This window comes from Oryctolagus cuniculus, chromosome 15 (assembly GCF_051225735.1).
Source record: "Oryctolagus cuniculus isolate XC-2025 breed Fujian yellow rabbit chromosome 15, ASM5122573v1, whole genome shotgun sequence".
NCBI classification, from domain to species: Eukaryota; Metazoa; Chordata; class Mammalia; order Lagomorpha; family Leporidae; genus Oryctolagus; species Oryctolagus cuniculus.
Window position 1 is genome coordinate 36763251 of NC_142881.1, and position 17844 is coordinate 36781094.

Sequence of the window (17844 nt, forward strand, 5' to 3'; positions counted from 1 at the left end):
CCTTCTCTGAATATCCGATTCTGGAAGTTAAAAGGGTTAAATGAGCTGCAGGAAGAACACCGGTTCTGTCACGTGAGGGAGACACTGACATAGAAAATGGCGGCCAAGTCCATCCAGGCCCTGGCAGAGGACACCATGTAATACCAGCCCAGAACCACAGGCCCCGAGGAAAGGGAACTCCCGGGACCACAGAGAGGAAGCCTCTCCGACGGGTTTCCAGCAGCTAAGATGTTTTCCAGAAAGCTGTTGGGAGAGGAAGACCCTGAGTCGAAAAAGTTGGAATCTTTAACTTTTAGGGTCTCTTCAAGGGCTCGGGATGCCTTAGCAGCAACACTTTTGCCTGGATAGATTCAGTTTTGGTAGCAAAAGGAGTACCGGCTCCCTTTAAGCATCTGTGCGTCTGTCCAGACTGGCCAGGGCAGCCATTCTCTGCGTAGCAGTGGTCACTCCATGGTCCCTGGTGTTCACCTGCACACACAGGGCTGGGTGAGTCTCACTGTGTTTGGGGGGTGGCAAAATTCAGTCACATTCGGTCTCTGTGCTTACCCCCAAAAGAAAGGGAAACAGTCTAGGTTAGTGGATGGAGCTGGCTCTGTCATGGTGTGCGCCCGGTTCATCGTCACCTGAGTCACCGTACTGACCTTCCTGACATAAGGGTGGGGACAGAGGTCTGTAGGGAGACAAGAGGAAGGGGTTTATGGTATCTCCCCTGTGCCATGGAGGGTGGGCATCGGTGACACAGGTGATGAGTGGTAAACCCATGGTGACCTGCAGGAAAGGATCGGTGGGGTTTCAGGCTGAACTGAATTATTGATCTCAGCTGGGTTGTGAGGAGTCCATATTCTAGTCTTCAGCTTTGCATGATCCAAACAGCCATCCTATTCATTCAGGTTGACCAAGATTTGAAAGACTAATCTTTTTAAGATTTATTTATTTTTTGAAAGAGTTTACACGGAAGAGAAGGAGAGGCAGAGAGAGAGGTCTTCCATCCGCTGGTTCACTCCCCAGTTGGCCACAACAGCTGGAGCTGCGCTGATCCGAAGCCAGGAGCCAGGAGCTTCCTCCAGGTCTTCCCACATGGGTACAGGGGCCCAAGGACTTGAGTCATCTTCTACTGCTTTCCTAGGCCATAGCAGAGAGCTGGATGGGAAGTGGAGTAGCTGGGACTCGAACCAGCGCTCACGTGGGATGCTGGTACTGCAGGTGGCAGCCCATGGAAGACTAACCTGATATCTCAAGAGGTGGGCCAAAAAAAGAGGTGGGCCAGAGTTCTGATTGCACAGACGGTCGTAAGCTGCAAGAGGGTTGAAAATGGGAGGTGTCTTATGTTGAGGAAAGTATTTAGAATAGCAAAACAAGATGCTAGTTAAACATTTCCTTTAGTTTCATTCCCTTCTTTCGGCCCCTACTGCCTTCCTTATCAGCTGGCAGAGGCAGATCCTGCCCTACTCTATTCCACTAAACTAATGACCACTGTAATTCTTGAGCCTTGGTAGCCCCAGATCTCTGTTCTTAGGATCTCCAGAACAATCTCACTGGCGCATTCTGGACAAGAAATTTCTTTCTCCAAACGTCCTTGCCCACGTTAGCTGGAGCTTTTCTGAGGACCCTGCTTTTGTGGTCCCTATCTCCTGGAGCATGGATGTCCACAACAGCTGCCACAAGGTCAAGATGTGGCCAGCCTATGGGGTTAAGCTAGTCCTGCTGCCCTCTGCTGACCATAGTGGACTTGTCCTGTTTGTCAATCACTGGGGCAGGGCCCCTCTCCAAAGCCTGAAGTTTCTGCCCACTAACCCTCCTTCCTCAGCACTCCTGAACAGGGACCAAACCCTCCTATCTTTAAGAAGCATGGGATGAGGCCAACTTGCAACTTGCAGGTAGCATTTGCCCAGGTGAGTAATTCTGGTGTCTATCAACTGGTAATGGGTTGTTTCTGGGAAGAGCCCTGAAATCCGGTCAGAAACGTCTGAGTTCATCAATGTGGCCTGACTCTCATTCAATTTGTTGTCAGAAGGTGGTGCCCCTTGACCTTGTCCCACACATTGTGGTAGTTCCTATTTGGGGGCCATAAACAGCCCCTTGCTGGTGCATACTAAGTGGTTGGTACTACCATGATTAACCTGCTATAGCCCACTTGAAGTGGGAACTGAGAGTTGCAGAAATCTCAAACATCAGCACAAAGTGGACCCTTTGAGCTGAAAGTAAACAGGATTTGGAAAGATGCTGATGGAGGTGAAACCAGATATTCTGGCAGTAAAGGAGACTGGATTTAGATGCACCAATGTGCTGGGTTATTAAGGATCAGAAATCAGGCAAAGTTTTATTATATGTTCTATTTTATTGTATTGAGTCTTAGATTAGTCCCTGTGGCCCTTCCCTGCAACTATGCAGGCTGGTGGTGTGGAGTTTGGATTGTAAATCTGGGAGAATCTGCTGCTTCTTCACTGTGGAAGAGGCTTTTACAGATGGGTGTGTTCTAAGTGGTCTGCACATTGTCCCTGTTGACTGCGCAAATTACACAAAGATTATCAGGCTCAGATCACTGATGACTGCAGAGCAAGACTGGCTTAAGTTCGTGGAGCCCTCATCAAACTGGCAGTGATACTGGTCTCTCCAGGCAACTACTGAGATGTGATGGGAAGGGAGCTTTATCCCTTTAATATCTCATGTGAGTGTTCCCCTTAGAAAGGTTAGCCAAGTATCACATGAAAATTATTGTAAAAAAAAAAAAAAAACAAAAAAGAAAAAAGGAATTCTGGTAAGAACGGTAGTCCTCTCCTTCTTCCTGCCCCACAGTCTCATTGTCTGGAGACAAACACTTTCAGCTGTTTTAGTTGTTTCTAGTGATACATTCTTCTGTGTTCCAATGAGGCTAGTTTGCACAGGCTGACAGTTCTTAGTTGTTTGTTGTAGAAATGCATCCACTGATTCATTGTTAGGGTAGATGAGAATTGAATTTCAGCCATATAAGCTCCTAGCCCTCTCCCCTCCACTTTCTCCTCTCTTGCCACATAGCTAGAGCATGAGGTAGTGGTTTAGGCTTGAATTCCAGCTGCGGGGCTTTGGGCAAAGTGCTAGGCTTTCTGTACTTCAGTTGCCCTGCATAGAAAGCAGATGTTGACAAGTATAGTCCATAGGTATATGGGAGGATTGAGTGAGTCAAATACAAGCCTCTCAATACAAATGCATATCAAGGAATCTGTGAGCTACGCTTCCCAGGTGCTCCCCCAGGAGCCCCCCGTTCACCTGCGCTGTCTGGTCCATCTGCTGTCTCTGCCAGCTTCACAACAACTCTCTCAGAACTGCCTCCAGCATCAGCCTCACGATCCTGCTTCTCATCTGTGTTGAATCCCATTTTCTCAATCGCTCTTTCTTGGTTTACTTTCTCACTTTGGTGGAGAACATCCTGTAGTAGCTTCCACAGAAAGGTTCATAGAAGGTGAAATTTTTGAGATCTTATAAACCTAAATATGTCTTTTTCCTACTCAGCAGCAGGGTGAGAGAAGAGGACTTTCTAGTAGGGAGACATTTAGCTAACACTTGTGTTTTTAGGATCTATACTTAATGCTGGTCTCTGCTGTGTCTTATTCCCTGGGGCTTGGACTCTGTCGACTTCTTCAGTTCTTTCTCTAGAAAACAGGGGTACTATCATGGTTGTAAGTATGAATTGACTAAATCCATTCTGCACATGTCCTGAATGCAGTAAATGCCCAGTAAGTGGTAACTTACTGCTTTTAATCATTAACGTTTTTAGCTTATTAAACGTAAGTACACAGGTCATCTAAAGGCAGCAGTTATTATGCTAGTGGAATGCTGCTTTCTAGAAGATACAGAAAAGAGAAAGTGCTTCAAGCTTTTAGTGAAATTAAGTGTACCGACAACTATTTTGTGATAGTGAAGAAAAAGGGATCTTTGCACTTAGCCCTTTAATATCGCGTCTCTGCTTGTTCATACTCTGTTCAAAGTGTTTGTCCCTTTCTACTAAACCTTGGTGAATTCTGTGCTAAAAATACTCCATTTCCATTTGGTGCAGCAAAATGTCATATCCATGGAACACCAACATACCAAATGCTTCCTGCAGATCCTCAACCCAGCAAACCAAGTTCACAGGAAATTGTGTTTGTCCTTGGCTTGTTCATACTGCACATCTAAGCAGATTATTTGGAAAGATTGTTGGGGTCTTGATTATTACCTTAGAGCTATCTTAGAACTATGAAAATAAAGAACTCACCTACAATACAAAAGGTGGTATTGCATTGGGATTTCCAAACCTCGAAGCTGTTTCCCTACCCCCACCCCCACCCCCACTCCGCCCCAGTATTATAACAGTGAGTTACAGAATTTTCAGAGCTAGAAGGGACCTTTAGAATGATGTGGCCCAGTTCCAACATCTTACAGAAAATTGGGGCCCAAAGAAACTTGAACGTCTTAGCCAGGATAATAATTAAAATCAGTACATCCCAGAGCCCTTGGCCAATTTCTAACACTAGGCTTGGTGTTCTTGACATTGCTACTGGTCCAATGTGGTGGTTTATTTCAGAGGCTCCCCAACCTTGTTTAGTCAACGTCAGAATCACCCAGGGGAGACTGGAAAATAAAAATTCCTAGATTCCATTTTTAAAATTAATTTCTAATAAGTTATTAATTTTTGATAATTTCTAATGAAAGCTAGGAAAGGAAAAGTCCTGGGCCACTGAGCAGCCGCGAAGATTTTACTCTTCAGAGCCAAGCCGCAGGTGACGACAGCAGGGAGCGAGGGCAGCTCCTGCTGCCCTTGCCAGATGGAGATTGATCGGAAATAGAAGCACATCCGGGAAGAGAGCGAACGTGATCTAGGAACATTTGGTCCCTGAGTTCCCGGGGACGGGTGGCCACTAAATCAGAACTGGCAGCTTGAGTTCACCTGGGGAAACATTATGCCGAAGCAAAGGGTATCCGCTTCAATATTTTAAAGCAGAATCTGTGAGAGAGCACAATTTTCAAATGTATGTAGAACACGTAACACTGACTTACATGAAAATAGACAAAGATGGGAGATTATATTTTGTCAGGTTTCACAAAATAACAGCAGGAAAGGGTTTGCAAAACCTTTAGTGAAGGCATTCTAGATACACCTGAGGGTACGCCTGCCCTCAGAAACTCTGGCTTTCCAAGCAGAAGCTCTTGGTGGAGATCAGACCATCCACTGGTAACATTTGCTGTCTCGCCGGCCAGCACTGTTTCCTTCTTCCCTCTAGCATCCTGATTTCACTTCAGGAGTTGTTCTATGTCACACTCAGTCCACGCATTTCTCCTCCATGGATTCCAAGTTTGACTAATCAGAGCATTCTCTCTTTAGCCACAGTAATTGCTTAAGGGATGGGCACTGGGCCACGGAGCAGCAACCTTGAACTTTGGGAAAGAGTAGGCCCAGTCTTTCTGCTGACCTAGCTAAACCAGTAGGACTAACTTTGGAGATGCTGGTAGGTATCTTTCCATTATGAAAGGAAAGACTGACTTAGAAAGAAGTCAATCTAGCAACGAAATAGAGCCAAGTATTACAGAATGACAAATATATGAAAACATCCTCAGAGCGTAGTGTGTAAAGCTGCCACCTGCAGTGCCAGCATCCCATATGGGTGCCAGTTCGAGTCCCGGCTGCTCCTCTTCTGATCCAGCTCTCTGCTATGGCCTGGGAAAGCAGCACAAGATGGTCCAAGTCCTTGGGACCCTGCACCCACATGAGAGACCTGGAAGAAGCTCCTGCTTTCAGCTTGACTCAAATACGGCCATTGTGGCCATCTGGGGGAGTGAACCAGTGAATGGAAGGCCTCTCTCTCTCTCTCTCTGTCTCTCTCTCTCTTTCTCTGTAACTATGCCTTTCAAATAAATAAACAAATGTTTTTAAATTGTTTGCATATCTGGCCCATGTATTTCTGAAGCTAGATACACTTACATGTTTCAACTAATTTATTTGTTTCAGTAATTTACAAGAAAAGAATTATCGTCATCATGTCTCCTCAGAGGCCCAAATCTGGGTTGGAGAAATGGTTGTATGTATTTGGGAAAAATCCTAAAACTTCTGATGTATCCTTGTCTGACAGTGGACAAAGTTTGGGAACAGGAAGTGGCAGTGTACTTTCTTTATCAGAACGTCTAATTGAGAATAACTTAAGGTATTAAGCAAACTAGGCCAAAGTCAAATAACTAGAACATAGTAAGCCTCATCTGATTTTGAGTCTGCCTTCCTTTAGAAAAAAATACAATATACTTTAATAAAAAGCATTTATTTATTAGAAAGGCAGAGTGAGAGACAGCAAGAGAGATCCATCCATCCATGCATCCACTGGTTCACTCCCTGAATGGCCACAACAACAGGGCTGGATCAGGCTGAAGCCAGGAGCCAGGAACTCCATCCAGGTCTTCCACTTAGGTGTCAGGGACCCAAGCTCTTGGGCCCTCCTCTGCTGCCTTCCTAGGAGCATTAGCAGGGAGCTGGATGGGAAGTGGAGCAGCCAGGACAAACCAACACTCTGGTACAGGATGCTGGTGTTGCAAGCCTTAGCTTCACCAGCTAAGCCACAATGCCAGCCCCTTCAATACATTTTTTTTTTTTTTGACAGGCAGAGTTAGTGAGAGAGAGATAGAGAGAAAGGTCTTCCTTCCATTGGTTCACCTCCTAAATGGCCGCTATGGCCGGTGCACTGTGCCGATCCAAAGCCAGGAGCCAGGGGCTTCCTCCTGGTCTCCCATGCAAGTACAGGGCCCAAAGACTTGGGCCATCCTCCACTGCCTTCCCGGGCCACAGCTGAGAGCTGGACTGGAAGAGGGACAACCGGAACTAGAACCCGACACCCCAACCAGGACTAGAACCCGGGGTACCGGCGCCACAGGTGGAGGATTAGCCTAATGAGCCGCGGTGTTGGCCCCCTTCAATACATTTTTAAGAAGTAAAAGCATACATCACTTCTTTGTATGACTTTTCTCAGGGAAACAGCGTGTCAGAACTGCTTCATTTGATCCTGCAGGGATATCTGACTTTTACTGACAGAAAAGCCAGACCGAGATTTAAAAAGCTATTTTTCACACAATGTTCCCTCCATGGATACAAACACTGGCCCTGTTTCAACACAAGCAAGTTTTATTAAACATCAGTAATTTCCTTGAGGCTAAAGTGCTTCAGTGTTCCTTAATAAAATTGCTTGCCTGTCACGGGCAGTGACTCCTGCCGACTCCCATGTTGGAGCACAGGCGTGCTGCTGAGGTGGTTTGCTCGCTTTACTCTGGCTGTCTACCTGCCCCTCTCTGGGCAGACTCCACTGCCCACCCCTTCTTCTAGGAGCCCACAGACAGCCATGGCTCTCACTGAGAAAGTATGATGGTGCAAGGAAGCCCTCTCCACCCACCTGATCCGTAATGAGAGCTCCTACAGGACAGTGCGTCATTTCACAGTCCATGCCCCGGGGCGTGGAAGGCAGTGATCAGATGCAGGCTCCTGGGTCAGACCGTCCAGTTGTGTGCACGTGGGCGATTACTAACCTCTTCTGTAAATGGAGGTACTGAGAGTAACTACCTCCTGGGATAGATGTGGGCCTTATAGCTAATTACCCACCTGCTCTATGCCTCATTCTGCACCTGGTACAGCTGAGATTGATGAACTTGACCAAGGTTATAGGGGTTGTAATTATCCACAATGAGATGCAAACCCACGTCTGACTTTATCTACTGCCCCAGAGGAAAAATCTTGTGGGCATCAATGGTGTTGACCTACAAGGAAAAAAAACAAAGGAAAACAGGGTCATGATTCACTTCTCTTCGACCCTTGTAGAACTTACTTTTACCTCTTTTAAGTTGATTTTTTGCATGCTAGTTTTTAGAAATAAATTCCATTGATTTGTAAATACTTTAAATTAGGGACAACTACTTACTCATTTTGTATTTCTTGTATGATCTCCCATAATGTTTTGCACGTAGTAGGTGTTCAACAAATACCTTCAATGAAATTGAGCTTGCTGTGTCCATAGGTATAATGACCTTCCAACAGCCCTACCTTACTGGATATGCTTCAGGGTTCTGAATGAGGCATCAGTTCATCAGGCAGTCTGCAGAGTTAAGAATTTTTTTAAAGATTCATTTATTTATTTGAAAGAGATACACAGAGAGAGGAGAGGCAGAGAGAGAGAGAGAGAGAGAGAGAGAGAAAGAGGTCTTCCACCCGATGGTTCACTCCCCAGTTGATCACAATGGCCAGAGCTGCACCGATCCGAAGCCAGGAGCCAGGAACTTCCTCTGGGTCTCTCACCTGGGTACAGGGGCCCAAGGACTTTGGCCATCTTCTTACTGCTTTCCCAGGACATAGCAGAGAGCTGGATCGAAAGTGGAGCAGCCAGGTCTCGAACCAGCACCCATATAGGATGCCAGCACTTCAGGCCAGGGTGTTAACCCACTGTGCCACAGCACTGGCCCCAGAATTATGAATTTTTAATAGGCATTTTGGCTTTTGCACATCATAGCATAGTGCCATGGATGGGTATCATCCTAATCCATGTGGCTTTGCTATTTGATTACAACTGAGTCACTTAGCTTTTCTAAGGTTGCTTTCTCATCTGTAAAATAATACTAAGTAGAAGGATAGAGGATGAAATGAAAATACAGGTAAAGCACTTGGTATGGTGCCGGTTCACGGTGAGAGCTCAATAAATGCTACCTATCATTGTACCGGAAGTACGGAAGAACATTTCCTTTATATGGAGTTGTTACATATATGTGAGCAGACAGGGTCAAAGGATGAAGGACAAGACAGTTGTCTTGGGACCTGGCACTGCCAACAGGACCAACTTCTGGGACATAGTTTTGCTGGGAATTATTGTTACAAATTTCAACTAGGAAAGATGCTCCCCATGTGGCATGTCGGAGTAGTGGGGCTGATCCGGGGTATGGACCCCTCTCTGTGGATAATGTTTCAAAGAGCTTGGGCTCCGAAAGCTTTGGTGTCAAACACTTGCCCTGTTTGCTCTACATGGATTAATTAAATCCATTCCATCCTTCAGTTTGGTGGACCAAGTTTTAGCTAGATATTCAGTGTGTGTTTTCCATAAGGATTTACTCAGGAAATAAACTATGTCTCTCTCATCTTCCAGCCCACCCTGGTTCCCCTTGGGGAGCCAGCAGCCTGTGCAGGCCTGTTCTTTTAGGATAATCCATGGCTGTGATTCACTCTGGGCTGAAGCTCATCATGGGATGAGGCTGCTTCACAGATAATGTAAACAGGAACACTGAAGCTGCCGGGCTTAAGCTATTTGAGTTCCATCGACTTTAGGGACCCTCTACAAAGCAGGAATTGTTTAGGAGTTTAAGGGTGAGGTGGGTGGAAGAATCACAAATGCTGAAGACCCGGTCCAGACCCTTGGGGATGTGAAGTTGGTGGGAGAGATGGGTCTATCTACAACCAACCAAGTCCACACACAATGAAATGTGAGCCTTGATCATGGGAACAGCAATGGGTTGAGAAATCCAGAGAAAGAAATCACATTTAAGTGGATGGATGGAAAGGACTAAGATTTCAAAGGGTAGAGAAGTGGGAAAAGGGCATTGTGGGTGGTCAGAGCAGCTGGGGCAGAGGATCATGGAAAGCTCCTATGAACAGGGATTGGCAAACTGTCTGGGTAACTGGAATACAGGTGAAATGGAACACGCCAGGGGGTAGGTGAAGTTGGGCCAGAACTTGAACTCCATCATTAGGATTGTAGAAGGCCATTTTAGGTCTTCCTAAAATGTGGTGTCCTGGGAGGTCCTGATGCTCTTGGTGGCAATCATAATAAAATGCTTTTGCATCCCACAGAATGAATGACACGTAAGAGCTGAGCTGAGTGAGTTGAACTGTAATTACCTAGTTCAGTGTACCTATAGCACTGGTCCTAGGACCAGTGCCAGACCAAGAATAGTTCAGAATTGGTCTGGGATAAGCTAAGTACAGAACATGAGACATTACCTTGACAACCAAGCATATGAGCATTTTCCTAGTAATTCCTTCCTATTTTAATTTCTAAAAATACTGGTTTGCGATACAATTGGAAATACATTGATGCAACATACATTGGAAATCTTTTAATTTCCATAGCCTAGACATTTTTTTCTAAAGTTGAGAAGTGCTAATCTGGTTGAAGTTTGAAATTGGAGAGGGCATAGGAAGGAGTCAGTGAACTTCAAAGTAGAGCAATAGAAACTGACTTATATAGAGAAAAATGAAATATCTGGGTTTTACCATCACATCTACATCATGGTGAATTGAACCTAAATGTTCTGGCTTGGTTGGGGATGATTTTGTGGCAAGTATAGATGCACTCAAGCTAACCAAAAATAAGATGTGTGTGGTAGGGAGATTTATTAGAAGGTGACAGTGGTAACTTAAGAAAGTCAGTGACAGGGAGCACCATGGATTCTAATGAGGGGTGGGGTAGGAAAAGGGAAACCCCTAGGAATTGTCCTCTTCCTCTCCCTCTCTCCCTGCCTAGTGGATGTGTGTGCTGCCCAACTCCCCACTCAAGAATAAAGGCTATTTCTCCCACTGCTGGGACTGCTGCCAGAGATGAGCGTTGGCTGTCTGCCTTTGTGGGGATTGCCTGGGCTCAAGAACCAGCCTCGCCCAAGACCAGGCTTCCTTCTGGGGACAGATCCCATGGCCGAGCAACATGGAGCCTAGGTGTAGATAAAGGCCTCTTTCCCTTGCTCCAGCTTGGAGCTTGGTTCCCAGCTCTCAGCTCTAGAGCTCCCTATGGGATTGTCTTAGGCTTTTATTGAAACTGTGTCACAGCTGAGCTGCTTCTGCCCAGTCCTGCATCCTTATCTCCCTTCTGAGTTGTTGACCTTAAGATTGCTCTCTGGGATGGGCATTTGGCCTAGCAGTTAACATGCCATTTGGGACTCCCACATCCCATATTGGAGTGCCTGGATTCAAGTCCTGGCTCCACTCCTGACTCCAGCTTTCTGCTTTTGTGCACCTTGGGGAGGTAGTGGGTGATGGCTCAAGTACCTGGGTCTCTGCTACCCATGTGGGAGACATGGATTGAATTCCTGGCTCCTGGCTTTGAGAGCCCAGCTCCAGCCATTGTGGGCATTTAGGGAATGAACCAGGATATGGGAGATGGATCTCTCTCTCTCTCTCATTTGCTGGGTGGTCTCAAATTAAAAAAAAAATTAAAAGCAAGGAAGATGAGTAAAAGGAAAGAAAAAGAGTCCCCCCCCCCCCCCAACACAAGTCTGTACGTTAACTGCTCAGGTGACCCAGCCTGGAACACCATGCTTCTCCTCCCAGCCTTCCTCTCATTCTCCCTGCCCGCCTGCCTCTCCTGTCTCCATGCTCCCTCCTCGATCATCTGCCCCTTCTCTCTCCTCTTTCCTTTCTGGCTGTCTTCTCTCCCCACCTCCCACCCCCATCTTTTCTCACCTCTGCTGCTCTCTGAGCATCTCCTTCCTCATCCCCCCACCCTTGCCTTTTTTTTTTTTTTTTTTTTGACAGGCAGAGCTAGACAGTGAGAGAAACAGAGAGAAAGGTCTTCCTTCCATTGGTTCACCTCCCAAATGGCTGCTACAGCCAGCGTGCTGCGCTGATCCGAAGCCAGGAGCCAGGGGCTTCCTCCTGGTCTCCCATGCAGGTGCAGGGCCCAAGCACTTGGGCCATCCTCCACTGCCTTCCTGGGCCACAGCAGAGAGCTGGCCTGGAAGAGGAGCAACCGGGACAGAATCCGGCACCCCAACCAGGACTAGAACCCAGGATGCCAGCGCCACAGGTGGAAGATTAGCCTGGTGAGCCAAGTTGCCGGCCCCTCATGTCCCTTTTTGGAGAAGCTTTCTGTGCTCCTCTGGTGCATGGGCCACAAGGCTGCTCCAAGTGGTGTATCCGGCTCCTCTGTCACCAGTACTGAGGCACATGCCATCGCCACCCTCCCCTTTATTAGCCAAGCCTCACTTCCTGCAGCTGCCTGGGCACCAGGCAGCCATCTGGCAACCCCTCTCCTGGAGCCATTGGATAGGCCATGCCTCAGGCTCTTCAACCCCATGCAGGTTTAAACAGTCCACCCTCTGGCCCCAAGGCAGGACACAGCCTGTGGTACAGTTGGTCTCTAGGGGCTGACGCCAGACATCTCCCATCTTTGTGTAGCATCTGCCTCCACTCAAGACTGCTCCTCCCACTCCCTGCCTGGACGAAGACACTCCCTCAACAGAGCCCTTTGCTTCCAGGGAGCCTGACTTAGGGTCATCCTCTTAAATCAGGCCCAGCCTTGTCCGACCTCACTCCAGAGATCCAGGAGTGAGAACTGGCCAGCTTCAGGCTGAGCTGGGCTGAGCACTGGACTGGGAGTTCACTCCAGGTCCAATGATCTGCAGCCACAGAGGAGACAGAGTTACGAAGGAAAGGATGGCTAAGGTGTAGGGGGAGGGGACAAACTCGGCGCTGGCCACTTGCTGCAGAAGCAGACGCTGTGCATTTTCCTGAATTCATTTTCTCAGTCTGCCTGCTCCCTCCTCATCTCTCCCCTCATACGAAAATGTAGGCTTTCAATCTCTGCATCCCTGAACTCAACCCAGCACCCAACACTGAGTGAGAACCCTGAGAGCCTCTTGCTAATAAGGAGGCATCATTTAAAAAGAAAGCGAAGGTGAATCACATTAAGACACTGAGGAAAAGCATGACCCCAGTGTGTGTTGTGTTCTGGCTATGGAGCCAGGAGCAATAACTCTTGCTCACTGGGCATGCCAGCCTGGGTTAAGCCTCTGATTACTGGTGTTGTACAACAAACCACCCCAAAACAGCTATTGAAGGCAACCATTTTATTTTGTTCACAGAGTCTATGGACAAGGCACCCTAGGGTTGGCTTGTCTCTGCTCCAGAAAGGCAAGGGCCTCAGTTGGGAAGGTCTGGCATCTGGTAGTGACTTGAACGCTGGAGGCTGGAATCCCCCAGAGCCATTGGCAGTCACAGGACCGGTAGTTGATGATGGCTTCATCTGGGTCGTCAGCTGAGGCTGTTGACCAAAGTTTTCCCCCGTTGCAGTTTCTCCAGGGGGTCTGGGTTTCCTTGCAGAATGGTGACTGTTCAGGGCTCCAAAAACAATTGTCCCAGAAACTTCCTTGCTTTTATGACTTAGCTTCAGAAGTCAAATTGCATGTTTCCCACCATATCCAAAGGATTATAAGTGAGTCAAAAACCTACACATAGTTGAAGGTTGTTGAGATAGGCATGAGGTTCTCACAGAGCATGTGGGATAGGAGATACTGTGGTGACTGCATTTGGAAAATACAGTCCATAGCAAGTGTACCATCTCATTTAATCCCCACATTGTCCTTGGAAGTAGGTGGTGTTATGCCTCTACAGACAAGGGCACAGGCTCAGGAGGGTTAAGTAACTGTCTTGCGTACAAAGCCAGTGCATGACAAAGCTGGTTTACACGTAGTCTATGCAAAGCAGGTGTTCTCCAATAGCACAGAATGCTGTTTATGGGAAAATGGCACTGAAAAAAATAAGAGAAACTCCACGACCACATCTCTCTCTGTGCTGGATCGGGAGTGTTCTTGTCCCTGTGAGCCAGATGTCACAGTTAGTGTCTTCCCGACACAGGGAAAGGAATCGGGTTCCTGTGTATAACTCCCCAGGGTATTGCTTCCCAATGCTATGGCTCTACTGTGTGTGCCCTGGAGGCCTCAAGTCAGCCAGATACGTGCTGTGCAGAGTGGCCCGGGCTATGGCATATCAGTCTGGGGAATAACAAACAGGAGCAAGATCCCTGCCATGAAGGCAGCACATAGAATCAATTGTAGTCAGGAATACTTTCTCTGCCACAACTCCCTTTAGAAAGCATATTTTTCTTCTAAGTTCAAAGGAAGACCATGTCTTCCCAGAAGTCATTCTGGTTACTCCCATAGTTATAATCTGGAATGTTCTGATGATACTTTGCACCCACTGCTTGCCTCTTAGGTTATTGTGCTCTTACCTCCCAGTTAGTCTTCTAAGGCCCCAGAGGGCAGGACCATGCCCTGGTCTGCCTCAGTATCTCCTCTCTGTCTCAGAACAAGACCTCACTCTTATGTGGTACTCAGTAAATAATGGTTGATTAGATCAAAGAGCCTCATGAAGTTTATTATAGGATAACAGAAGGACACGTACTTCTTCAAGAACAGATTTTGAGAGATGATTATACCACAGCATTGTGCTAGGTGCTAATGACCCATGTGATCCCAGAGCAGAAATTTAGAAACTCAAATATGAGCCTTCTGGGAACCAACTGTGCAGCAGGTTAGTAACATTGAACTTGGCATTCAGAAGCAATGCATCCTTGATCAGATTAGGAAGAGGCCTTCATAGCAGGTCTGTGTGAGGCCAGTCTATGAGGTTACAATCTTGGTCAACTCTCAGATGATTCTAGAGTCAGTTATTTAGAAAGTGCTTGAATAAATTTTTTTAATCCTAAATCTTGACCTTAATCTCTCCTATAAGATGTTTGAGTGATCTTTACAGCTGGGGTTATCAAACAGGAGAGGAAGGATCTTACTACTCTTTATTTCAAGTTAGTTGTCTTATATAGGCAAATTTCCCCACCCTCCTTTTAATTTGTCACCATTTCACCTCAGAGTATTCCTGAAAGCCATGATCTTTGGAAATACCTTTGAAGGGTTCAAAACCAGCTGATACAGCCACAGATAAACCTATTCATACGTTATGGGGAATCAATAGCAGTGTTTTATCTTCATTCATTATTCAAATTATAAATCCTTGCTCAAGAAGTAGGCATTTAGCTTAGCAGTTCAAATGCCTGTGTCTTGCATTGGAGTACCTGAGTTTGATTCCCAACTGCAGCTGCTGACTCTAGTTTCTTGCTATTGTAGTCCCTAGGAGGCAGCAGATAATGTAGTTACTGGGCTCCAGCTGCCCATTTGGGAGATCTGGATTGAGTTTCCAGCTCCTGGCCCCAGCCCAGGCTGACCCCTGGCCATTGTGGACATCTGAGGCTATAGCCAGTGGATAGGCACTGTCTCTCTGTCTCTCAAATAAAAACAATTCTAAAATCCTTCATCCAAATAGAACGCAACTGTATGAAACTATTTCTCCAACATATCATCAACAAGACTATAACCACTCCTATCAATGATTACCTTTGGGATATGAAAGAAAATGTAAACATTTTATTTGGCAGTTGTTTCTGAACACATGAATAAATAAATGGAAAAGTACATATTAATATTTCTTTTTGGAGTAACAGATACCATTAAACGCTTTTTTACACATCTTCACTGCAAAGAACAGTTACACAATTAAGTTTTGTCTTAGAAAAAGTAACTTCCCACACCACTGGACTGGACAGTTAAGGATGGAGATACTGGTAGTGCTTGGTTCTAGCAGTCTCAATGTTTAAAGGCATTCATTCATTTGCGAGTGTGATAAGAACAGTCATCATGCATTGAGTTCATCCAGGTCATGGACTGTAGAAAGTTTCTGATGGCAGCCACAGAATTTGGTGTCTCATGCGCTTAAGTCAACTATGACATGTTTGTAAATCTGTGTATTTCCCTTAAAACTGGAAGCAAAAAGAAAATTACGCTTATTAATGGACACATGCGTGAATGACCTTGGTGCCTGAACATTTAATTCCTGAAATTTCACAAACTTGGCCTTCTCTGCATCCCAGTTATATACTTGAGTGAAGGAGTAATCACTTCCGAGGATTGCATATTGATAATTATTTATCTGAAGAGGCTGGAACACCATGGAGCCCCGCGATGGCATTCGCTGGATATCGAGAAATGAGGAGCCTCCCCATTTCATGACTTTGGAGTCACCAATGAATCGTGTCAAGCAGATGTACACATCGCCTTTCACTGAGAAGTGCTTTACTGCATACACGTCCTCCATGTTGGGAATGTCAGTTTGGTTAGTGAATAATTGTGTTGCTTTGTTCCACTGATAAATTACAGGACGCTGGGAGCTACTGGACAGGATTAGGTGAGGCGTTCTGAGAGTCTGAGGTGTTCTGGCTATTTCTAGATATTCCACATCAGTGTCCCTGTACCAGGCGTGTAAGGATTGATGGGAGTAGAATCCATTTCCGTTCCATTTGTAAATGGTAGTAAAACCAGCTTTTGAACTGTCAGCAACCACAAAGTACCAGTTGTTTTCAATCTTGAATGTTTCAATGTCATTGGGCTTTCGGATTTTGAGAATTTCAATATCCTGGATTTTTATGAATTTATTTGCAAAACCGTCTCGTTTATAGATATGAGAGCCACCAAACAGCTGGGCCACAATAACATAGAGCTGAGTTTCAATGACTATGGGCTTGCACACTACAGTGGACGTGCCTGGGAAAAGACAAGTGAGAGATTAGTTGTGTGGCCATCCTCTTTGGGAGCATGCTGGGGCCATCCAACCCCCACCAAAGTCAGCCTGAAGGGAGATTTCCTTAGGTGATTAGGCAAGGCAGACCTCCAAGGCGATGGCAGCAGTGCCCTGCAGATCTGCACCTTTGCCCCTTGTTACCGACAACTGAGCTGTCAGTCACATCCAACCTGCTCTGCACGTTCCAGACACATGAGGCTACATGGGGCTACAGCCCTTGTTTTCTTGTGTTCTTCAGGAAGGAAGTATTGCTTTCTCTGACATATTGTAAGTCAGTCTCAGTGATTCCAACAAAAACTACCATTTATTGAGTGCTGACTCTGTGCTTCAGTAAATCATCTCATTAAATTTCCCAACAATCGTAAGAGATGATCCTTATCTTCCCTTCTCCAGATGAGTAAGCTGAAGCTCAAATAGGCCAAGTCCAGCTAGCAGATGGCAGAATTGAGATTCCAACCCAAGCTTACTAGTGTTTCTAGGCAAGAGACAAGCCGGGGAGAGCTTCACTGTCCTGGGACTTTCATCTTGGGCTAGGCTCTCAAAGGTTCTAGAACCACCCAACAAAGACCAGAGCTGTGATCTGGGGCGCCCACAGCTTTGCCTGTATTGGCTTGCATTCAGTATAAACTGCTTCCTGCTCTAGAATGTTCCAGGGAAGGAAGGAGAGGTCACTTGTCACTTTTGGAAGCTTTCGGTGACTAGTGGCAGGAGAGAAGAAAAAGAAGTGGAATCTTTGAGAACTGTGAAAGATGGGTATAACCGTGGGTATTGCACCATAAAGTTATTTTGGGAAATCTCAGAAAAATGGTGTGAGGTCTGCCCGTGGCCTAGCTTGGCATCCTTTTGGTAAGATTTGATGTTTATCAGTGGATTCTGATCTCCTAGAAAGAGCTTGATTCTAGAAAATACAAGGTGGGCAGGGCAAATTTGAGCTCCAGCCCTATTCTAATGGAAGCTATAAGGGCTATAAGACAAAATGTTATACATCAACTCTTTCTACTAACTGATTGCATCTATGACAAAATTATTTTATGCCTGACTCTCTTCAGAACTAAATTGATTGTATGGACTTGGGAAGATGACTTAACTTCTCTGAGGTTCAGTTTTCTCTTCTGTGCAATGAGATCAGGGATTGGCCAACTAGACTTCAACACATGCACCAATATTTATTGACTGACTAGTAGTGACTACTTGGAAAACTGTGTTGTGAAGGATTCTGTGGGTATGTCTCTACTAAGCAAGAAAGAGCATCATGATAGATTAGTAATGTCTGTCTCAGGAGCAAGGGTAGTGACTGTCTATGACATATGTGTGTTATCTGCTATGGTTTAAATATTTGTGTCTCTGAAAAATTTATGTAAAGACTTGTCCCCAGTGTAATAGTGTTAAGAAGTAGGACTAGTAGGAGGTGAGTAATGCCCTTATAAAAAGGCTTATAAAAAGGTTTGTGTGGCCCTTTTTTGTCTTTCTGCCAT

The 17844-nt window shown here is 45.9% G+C and overlaps 1 protein-coding gene and 1 long non-coding RNA gene across 10 annotated transcripts in view; both read right to left on the minus strand.

Annotated features, from left to right (window-relative positions):
* Positions 1–901: 901 nt before the first annotated feature.
* On the minus strand, positions 902–7738 carry LOC149121969 (uncharacterized). The gene is made up of 2 exons (XR_016222124.1): positions 7386–7738; positions 902–1294 (listed from the first exon to the last, which is right to left on the minus strand). It is a non-coding gene; the product is annotated as an uncharacterized LOC149121969 (long non-coding RNA).
* A 7399-nt stretch (positions 7739–15137) lies between these two features.
* Positions 15138–17844, minus strand: part of LGI1 (leucine rich glioma inactivated 1) — a 42810-nt gene continuing 40103 nt past the window's right edge. For all 9 annotated transcript variants that reach the window (XM_089314735.1, XM_089314732.1, XM_089314730.1 and 6 more), the window contains one exon: positions 15138–16332. In XM_089314735.1, the coding sequence (XP_089170861.1) occupies positions 15497–16332 (836 nt within the window). In that variant the 3' untranslated portion in view covers positions 15138–15496. The remainder of the gene's footprint in view (positions 16333–17844) is intronic.